This window comes from Patiria miniata, unplaced genomic scaffold, assembly GCF_015706575.1.
Source record: "Patiria miniata isolate m_02_andy unplaced genomic scaffold, ASM1570657v1 HiC_scaffold_8, whole genome shotgun sequence".
In the NCBI taxonomy this organism is placed as follows: Eukaryota; Metazoa; Echinodermata; class Asteroidea; order Valvatida; family Asterinidae; genus Patiria; species Patiria miniata.
In genome coordinates this window covers 13,197,643-13,207,249 of record NW_024037075.1, presented here as the reverse complement: position 1 = coordinate 13,207,249, position 9,607 = coordinate 13,197,643, and the positions used below count along the sequence as shown (strand labels likewise).

General features: G+C 41.4%; 1 protein-coding gene across 3 annotated transcripts; it reads right to left on the bottom strand.

Moving 5' to 3' along the window:
* Positions 1 to 606: 606 nt before the first annotated feature.
* LOC119719108 (very low-density lipoprotein receptor-like) lies at positions 607 to 9,419 on the bottom strand. Of its 3 annotated transcripts, none has more exons than XM_038188426.1 (7): positions 9,313 to 9,419; positions 8,028 to 8,143; positions 7,762 to 7,872; positions 5,531 to 5,647; positions 3,936 to 4,052; positions 2,543 to 2,633; positions 607 to 1,418 (listed from the first exon to the last, which is right to left on the bottom strand). In XM_038188426.1, the coding sequence occupies exons 2-6, from the start codon at positions 8,101 to 8,103 to the stop codon at positions 2,554 to 2,556; spliced, it is 501 nt and encodes a 166-aa protein (XP_038044354.1). In that variant the 5' UTR covers positions 8,104 to 8,143; positions 9,313 to 9,419; the 3' UTR covers positions 607 to 1,418; positions 2,543 to 2,553. The 3 variants fall into 3 exon arrangements, with proteins under 3 accessions (XP_038044354.1, XP_038044355.1, XP_038044356.1); XM_038188427.1 differs by having other exon boundaries at positions 607 to 1,413; XM_038188428.1 differs by having other exon boundaries at positions 3,936 to 4,046.
* Positions 9,420 to 9,607: the final 188 nt, after the last annotated feature.

Genomic DNA, 9,607 nt, shown 5'->3' with positions numbered 1-9,607 from the left:
CAGATTTTCACAATGTGCTCTCTAATTATAGGGATCAGATGGTTTAAAATGAAAATCACTATCATTTAAGATTTTAAAAACTTGAAAAAAAACCTTTAAAAAACACAGTTCGGTGACTTGAGTGCAAACTAGGTTTATTCGATACTGAAATTTGCTATAAATCGTATTTTCCATAGTTACAGTAGGATCTATTTTAACCAAGTACATGTATAACCAAGTCTAGGGGAACGACGCTTCCATTATTTTCAGAAGTGTAAAACGAATGTCCAACCAGATCAAATTGACCGATAATTATTCACCGAGTGATACCGGGAGGAATCACATGTAACAAGCCAGTCAGTCTCACAGCCATTGTAGGAGATGTTCCAACATCTTAAACGTATTTACAGAAACAAAAGGAGTGAGGCCACAGTTCTTTATGTAACTCTACTTCAAATTTGGTGAGTGTACAAAAATCAAGACCCGTTTGGTCACAACCGTGAAGAATTGTGAGAAAGGGCTACTCTCTGAATATCGCAAAGAAATGGAAAGATTAACCCTTTATCGAATTTCCTCTGTAATGAAAACACGTCAATAAGGCACACTGAAACAAGTCCATTTGCTTTATTGAATTAGCTGCCACGCTATTTTATTAACGAACTAGCACAGAATTAAACTACCGTGCTTATAAGGTTACTACACAGAAGAACGAAGAAAGAACTCAAGATTTCTGATTGTGAACGAGTGTATTTCGTTTTCAATACAATTATTGCGTTAATTTAAAGTATGCAACTTTTCCCTCATTACGTAAAGAGGTTTGTTAGACGATCGTGCCAAAACGTTGTGAGCTCTAAAACGTATTGGGTAGTAGAAGACACGCTATTTTCGATACTGGTAATTTTAATCACTGACTTTTGTTGTATGTATCTGATATTATCATTGTTTTTATGATGAAGACCACTGAGAATGACTAGTCCACTTTAAATTTGTGGCATGTTAGTCGCCGTGTTGGTATTTTAGTACTGTACATGTACTCCCCAACGAAAACTTCATGACGGGTTTGAGGAACTAATCCCTCTCAATTGTTTAGACACTAGTCAATCGGAATATCTCCTTATGATGCATGTGTTTTTTTCCAAACCAATATAAAGACTGGCATGACCATGCATGTGGTCTGAGTTTGCTTTTGGAGAAACTAGTGATTTTTATAATTGTTTGTGAATTCAGAACTGAGGAATGGTTATTCATTTAATTGAACGATAAAAGTGACAATCACTTGAAATGACAAATCACCCATGAAAAAAAGGAAAAACAATGCAGAAATGAAAAATCTTGTGAACTATACGACTAGCTATTGTGGCAGTGGAAAACGAAAGTCCGTTGTCCGTTGTCCGTGGTCGGATCCCGAGGCCTTGTCGGTCTTTCCCGGTTGCACTACCCTTGTCACAAGAAATCACAACAAATAGATGGCGTTACAGGCTTTGGAACGATAGCATTGATAGACGTTACTGTAGCAATGTAACGAATTCTTTGAAAACTCTGCTATTAAAAAGACACATGGGAAACTCCGCGAGAAGACTTATGTAACAGCATATTTTTAGTAGTATAAATGCGTAGGCCTATTCTCCCATGATTATACTACCAACTTGGGTGAGTATGATCGCCATTCCAATAGCTATTTCACCAGACTCACATAGTTACATCATGGGTTACATCTCAATATTTTGATGTGAAATGCACATTACTGCTTAAACGCACGCGTATCATTTTGGGCAAGTTGAATCGCAAATCAATCAATCAATCGTAAGTCACGTAAATACCACTTGGAATTTCCGCACGCAATATGTGACTGTATGACTTGTGATTGGCTAATTAGCTTACGAAGACCTACGGCTAGTTGACTCCATATCTTGAGGTGGTAGTTTGAGTAAGAACAGACCGTATGCGTTGCGGGAGTCCCGGAGGGTATGCCTTGTTATTTTAATTAATTAACAGTGAATGCAAACAGATGTACTCATTCCTATCCACAATACCACTGCCCCCTAACTCTGCCCTTTGACATAAGATATATACGCCGTAGAGAAGTGTGACGTCACGCGGGGTCGTCTACAAAAGTGGTCGTTCCACACAATGTCCCGACCGCCATTTTCCCCATGTACGGGCGATTTAAGTGAACGTTTTATAGTTGAAATTTCTCAGACATTCAGAACTTAAAACTGGAAAATGGGACAGTGCTTTGTGTTTACTCAGAACCGTTATTTTTCTTGTTGAAGGAATAAAAAATGATGAAAAGTGGGCACCGTGCGCGTATCGCTACGTAATTATAAGTACAGGTTTGTGTGGACAATTCGCCCCAGGCAACGCGTGACCTCAGCGGCGTATGACGTAACCACTTTCTACGGCGTACAAACTCCCTAGCGCCCAGGCTTGACGGTGAACGTTTTACTATCCACTGCCGGACTAACATTTTCATTCAAAAACTTGATTCATTTATCACAGAATAAAGTCTGAAATAATCCCATCTCTTCGTTGCAATCATCATGACACTATTCGAGATTCTTACCTCCTATGAGTTTACTTGCGCATGTCTTTCTTCTTTTGCTCCACTTTTCGGGTTAGCTTCTCCCACTTTTCCTTAGGAGCTCTCTTATAACCTATGAAAAAAAGAAGAGTAAGTCTGGGCAGAGACGGTTTCATGTTTTTCCTCCTTTTGGGGGAATACCTTTCACTAGTAGAAAAAAGTGTGTTTAACTTGACTGTGTTCCACGGAAACAGTAACATTGGATGCAGGCTGACTCTATCAACTGACTACAACTGAATGCCGTGGCCCTGATGAAAAGCTATGTAGTTCAAAGATCAGTATGCAGGGTGAGTAAAAAAACCGCAAAAAAACCCTAATGTCGGAACCATTGTTTTAGTGAAGTTCTGCAGGTAGCACTTTCAAAATTCTAGAATATATATGAAAGCCCATAAGCTTTCTTTTAGTACAAAAATCATTAAAATCACTCATTTACTTTCAAGTTATGGAATTGTAAATACAACCACTGTTTTAAAGTTCTGTCCATGGATCACAAAAAAAATTCACACACATCCCTTTGTGATTTGTTTTCGTTTTGCTGAAAGAACACTTACATTCTTGTGATCCGTGGACAGAACTTTAAAACGATGCTTGTGTTTAACTTGAAAAGTACATGAGTGGTTTGAATGATTCTTGTACTAAAAGAAGGCTTATGAATTGGGCTTATGATATCCTAGATTTTGAAAGTGCTACATGCAGAAAAAGAACTTCACTAAAAACACTGGTCCCGCCATTTGGGTTTCAAGGTTTTTTTTTTTTACTACCCTCTATACCCTTCGTGGAAATTTAACCCTATCAGGACTCGGGTCACGATCTGCCCCGCTATGAAACTTTTTTTATCCTAGCTCTTGAGCACTTTGTTTTGTAGCCAAATTGGGCACACTCCAGGCCATTTTGTTCCCTTAACTGCATTCCTTTTGCACAATGATTTGCCCGGCAGTTTACATGCAGGAATAATCACACCATCTTTTTCTCCCTCACTGGTCAGACTGAATGAAAATTCTAGTGCAACGAATTAAGAGGAGGCGTATACAATGTAGTTACTTTTTGAATAGTATATAAACATAAATCCCAATGCTTCGCAAGACCAAGTTACACTGAGTGATTCGCATAAGAATGCACAACTAGGCATATATGGGTAAAGTGGTAACCGCGTGCATCACTGTATTCCGCTTTGCAAAAGAAACAAAAAAGGTAAAGAGGGCGAACCTGTATTCACAGGAACGCCCATCTCTCTTTCTTTAGCGATTAGGCCAGACTCATATGCTGCTGTGGGGGGATCGCCACACCTCCAAAAGAAATACAGTTTCTCTATTTTGGCAGTGTGTATGTGTTTATTATTTGTTCCTTTCCACGTGCTTACTTAACTCTAACTTACTTGGGCAGTTCATTTCGTCTTCTCCACCATAGCAGTCATCCATGCCGTCACATTGCCAATAGCCGGGAATGCACCATCCACTGTTGCAGGTGAACTGGTCTGAGCTGCAGCCTGTACCTTAAACCAGAAAAAAAGCCAGGTGCTCATTTTGTAGCAACTTTAAGCACATTGACAATTCATAAATACCTAAGACACTTTACGTATTCCTTTTGGTCGAGAACCCGTCACGTGGGTGGTTTTAAACAGTTGATGAAACATCAACTGTTTTTAAACACATTTAAACACATAATTCCTGCACCGCTGCGTCCTGCGCGACATTGCGCATTATACGCACCGTGTGTTTGCAAATCTCCATATAAAGGAGGTTTTTAGTACGAGGGGTGTTTCACAAAAGATATGGTAAAACTGTGCTTGGCCAAAACAAGTATACGTATAAAACCGGCTGCAGCCGATTTCACGAAACTCCGCAATGGCGTAAGTCCACTTGCACTTGCGCCACAATGTATTACGGAAGCTGCGCAAGTCCGCAACATTTCACGCTGCGCAACATTTCAGTTATTTCACTTTTAAGATAGTTAAATAGTGCACAAGTCTTCGACTTGGGCAAGAATTATGGCGTTACTTGCGTAATCATTTTAGGTGGCGTAAGTTGTGGCGGAGCGACTGAAAATGACCTACATGTATTGCAATAGGTCATTTTCATATATTGTACCAGCAATATCGTGATGGATTTGGAGCCTATTATTGCACACATTATCAAGGTCACTGAAACGAAACAATCACAGCTTTGTGTTTGAAGTAAAATAATTGATATTCTATTCGTGACAGAGTTTTTAGTGTTGCCACACGATTCCAAAGAACTAGAGTCAGACTGTTATTTAAATGCATGTCGGGCGGAGGTGATTCAACCACTGTTTCATGCACGAACAAAATCATACACAAACGGCAGTCGTAAATGTTGTTATTATCCTCGTCCAAGATGTTCAGATTATACGTTGCGAAGCTAGCTACGCAAAGTTCCTGCGACCCGAAGTTGGCAAAAATGCAGTTTGCCAACCAAGCGTAGAAAGGTCTACACCGAGAGTTTCGCATGACAGGGCGCCACCAGGAGGCAGAGAGGGCAGTTTACATGCAGGAATAATCACACTTTTTCTCCTCATTGGTCAGATTGAATAACTCGCAAAGTGTCAAGCGAAATGCATGTAGTCAACAATGGTGGACGCGCTTCGAACGTATTGTTGACCTTAAGAATTTCGCTTTGCTTTTGCGTGAAATATGAACTGGTGTAGCATGACTTTATGAAATACGGACTCATTGGTGGTATTGCGCATGCTCATGCATAGATAATCAGGAGAGGGACCGGTCACGTGAGAGGGTTCAACCAGTAAAAGGGAAAAAGAGTCAGATTTTCATACAAATCCAAAGTTCATATGACACCGGGCTTTTAGAGTGGTAAATTTATAACCACGTGCATTAACTGTATTCCGTTTTGCAAAAGAAAAACAGTTTCACTATTTTGGCAGTGGTGTGTTTATTATTAACCGTGCTTTCTCGTAGGCCTTCGTTGACGGCAGCTTTATTTCATTCTCACTTACTTGGGCAGTTGACCTCGTCCTCTCCACCACTGCAATCATTCATGCCGTCGCATTGCCAGTAGCCGGGGATGCACCATCCACTGTTGCAGGTGAACTGGTCTGAGCTGCAGCCCGTACCTTAAACCAGAACAAAGCCTGATGCTCATTTTGCAGCAACTTTATGAACATTATTGATTGATGCGTAAATATATTCATAAATACCTAAGACACTTTACCCATTCCTTTTGGCCTAGAGCCTGCCATGTAGGTGGTATTAAACGGTTGATGAAACATTATTCCTGCACCATTCTAAGCCACATTGAGCAGTACGCGCCGAGGGAGCACAAATCTTCCCCAAAAGGAGGTTTTAGCACACTGCGCGCGCAAGGCGTATTCCATAAACATGGCATGAGGGTATATACGTGATTCACAAAACATTAGAAAAAAAATGTTGGAAAATTGTGAATGTTGGGCATGTTGTTAGTTTTTGAGAGAAAGGTATTATAACTGTCCTGAAGTTGGCCGAAACAAGTACGTATAAAACCGGCTAGGGCTTGCAGCCGATTCCACTGTTATGTTAGCCTTTAGTCAAGTCCCACGCGCCTATACCCGGACCATCCGGACACGTAACGTACCCGGATGCTGGCAAATAAAAAAAAACTAACACGAGCGGCGAAGCCGGGAGGGCCTAATTACTATCTCGTGAAACTAATCACTTATTAATTTATTCACGTAATATAAATCAAGCAATATAAACCAATCATCTAACGGTGGTTTGCGGCACGCCCGCCTTGTGTCTGGCGCCAGACGACGGCTGATTTACGTTAGTAATTCTGCATTTTCATTGGTCAATTCACAACGGGTAATTCATTATGCATGTCTACGTACCAAATCGGTAGAAAAATGTAAAGAAAAACATAAGTGAACTCCACGAGATGGTAAAGGCCCTCGCGGCTTCGCCGCTCGTGCTAGTCTTTTTACGTGTCAGCATCACGTGTCCGGGTAAGCGGACTTGACTAAAGGCTACTGTTATACACTGTTAAAAATTAAATTAACGAACTCCGTTAAGTGAAATATTCCGTATTTTTTGCCGTAATTTTACGGACTTTCCGTAAATGCAAAATATTAATTTGCTAATTAGCGTGATTACAACCAACCACATCGGCACAAACACCTACACATAATATAGTACATCCAAGTACATGTTGTTATTTCACCCACGACCGTGTACACGTCCAAACTCATGTTAAGGGTCTGTTTATTTTACGGAATGAAAAAAATTTCCGGAAATTTTGCTGCCAGCAAAAAAAAAATAGCGTTCCGTATTCCTGCAAAATTACGGACATTTTTAACAGTGTACGCAATGGCGTAAGTCCACTTGCACCTCAATTTGTTACGCAAAGATGTATAGGCTACTTGCGTAATCATTTTAAGTGGCGTATAAAGTTGTGGTGGAGCGACTGAAAATTACCTATTTTACCAGCAAATCGGCACTGTCGTAGAGCCCGTTATTCGCTCTTTTCACACTTCCGCCATTGGCATGCAGAGTCTCGATCTGGCAACTTTACACAATAAATATAGCCGGTTCCGTCATTCCCGTGTCGGGGTTCAGATAACTGAACCGGCTATTTTTATTGTGTAAACTTTTGCCAGGTCAGAGGTTGTGCATGCTAAATGGCGGAGTGTGAAAAGAGCGAATTGCACAACAGTTACAAGGTTGATACAAGACACCCACAACCTTATGTTTGAGGTAATTGAATTTCTATTTTACTCGTAACATAAGTTTTTAGAGTTGCCGAACGATATTCCGAAGAAAGTCGGCCAAAATCTCTTTCAAAATGGCGGGCACACACGAACAGCCGTCGGGAATGCTGTTTTTGTTCTCGCCGTCCAATATATTTGAAGCCATTTAAAACGTTGCACATCAACGCCAAGTTTCGTGAAATCTCGTAAGTTTATTGCGCAGCTGCACAACAAATTTGTTGCGTGAGACTTACGCAGGGCGCAAGCTATGCACTTTTTCGTGCAATCGGCTGCAGATCGGTTTCAAATGCAATGAATGAGAGAAGGCGACTCGACTAGGCACTTAGTACATCTACATAAAGACATAAATCCCAACGCTTTGCGAGACCAAGTCGCTGACTGCAATTCGCATGACAGTGCGCCACAAAGAGGAATGTACTGATAACCGCGCGCATTAAGTGTATTCTATTTCGGCAGTACTAGGACAGTTTTACTTCATTCTCACTTACTCGGGCAGTTCAATTCGTCTTCTCCACCGAGACAGTCATTAAAGTTGTCACATTGCCAGTAGCCGGGGATGCACCATCCATTGTTGCAGGTGAACTGGTCTGAGCTGCAGCCTGCAGAAAAACAATCACAGTAATCAATATAAGTAGTTCAGGGATTGTAGAAGGAATATAGTGTCTGTATTTTTGCAGTGTCTACGTGTTTATCATTGTTCCTTTCTTTTCCCGTGGGCCTTCGTTGACGGAAGCTTTACTTCAGTCTCACTTACCTGGGCAGTTTACCTCGTCCTCTCCACCACTGCAATCATTCATGCCGTCACATTGCCAGTAGCGGGGATGCACCATCCACTGTTGCAGGTGAACTGGCCTGAGCTGCAGCCTGTACCTTAAACCAGAAAAAAAGCCTAATGTTTATTTTACACAAACTTCATGTACATTGGTTGATGCATAAATACTTCCATAAATACGGAGTTTACCAATTCCTTTTGGCCAAGAACCCGTTACGTGGTAGTCTATATGTATTAGACCGCGGCGTCTATTATGCACGAACAGATTTGCTGATTAATTAGGCAAGGCCCCGCCTCTTGACTTCCTAGATTTTGACCAATCAGCGGACGCTTTCTATATCGGGTCTTCGGTCATTCGTTGCGCGTCATAGACGAGGGATAGAAAAAAAAATTGTCACGTGCTCTGTATCACGTAACGCAATATCGCACCCGGCTGTTGTTGTATTACAAACACTGCATTCGAATTGACCAATCATACCATTTAGTCTGATTTATGAAATGACGTCACGATTTATTAAAGTCGACTCCTATCAGACGTTATACAGGACTAACTCCACAGATTACGGGTGATACTCAGACTACCTGCACCACTGCGCTTTGCGCCATATTGCGCAGTGCATTCTTAGTCTGTGTAAGACATGGCGAAAGCCATGGTCTATGATATGTAAGCACATTCGCTGATTAATTAGGCAAGACCACGGCGCCTCATGACCTCCTAGATTTGGACCAATCAACGGGCGCTTTCTACATCGGGTCTTCGGTCATTACCCGTTGCGCGGGAGTCATAGACAATGGTAAAAACACTGTCACGCTTTCTGTATCATTTTACGCGATATGCGCCCGGCTGTTGTTGTATTACAAAACACTGCATTCGAATTGAGTCAAACCATTTAGTCCTGATTTTGGAATGAAATGACGTCACGGTTTAGTTAAGTCGAATCCGATTGGCTGGTGCGCGGCTTGCATATATCTGCATGTTTAGACATATATCAGACGTTATACAGGACTTGGCTCCTTAGATAACGGGTGATACTTGGGCCACATTGCGCAGTACATACACTGTAGTCGCCGATAATGATCCTCGCGCACCAAACCGGGCGCCACCAAGAGGTAGAGAGGGGGAATTGAAATGCACCCATTAACTGTATTCCTTAGGCAAAATCATGTGAGCATAGCAGTCTACGCGTGTTATTATTTGTTCCTAATCCTATCAACGTACTTTCCTATGGGCCGATGTTGACGAAATATTTACTTTATTCCAACTTACTTGGGCAGTTCGACTCGTCCTCTCCACCGATGCAGTCATCCATGCCGTCACATTGCCAATAGCTGGGGATGCACCATCCACTGTTGCAGGTGAACTGGTCTGAGCTGCAGCCTGCATACAAGTCAGAGGAATGAATATAAGTAGTTCACAATTCGTAGATTACTAAAACCGTTAACCAATTTATCTTAAAATTGTGACGGAATAGGAATTATAAAGTCAACAACTGTACGTTTTGTATAATTAGAACACATGTGGGCCACCCACACTTTGCATTGGGAATCCTTGTTTCTGCTTG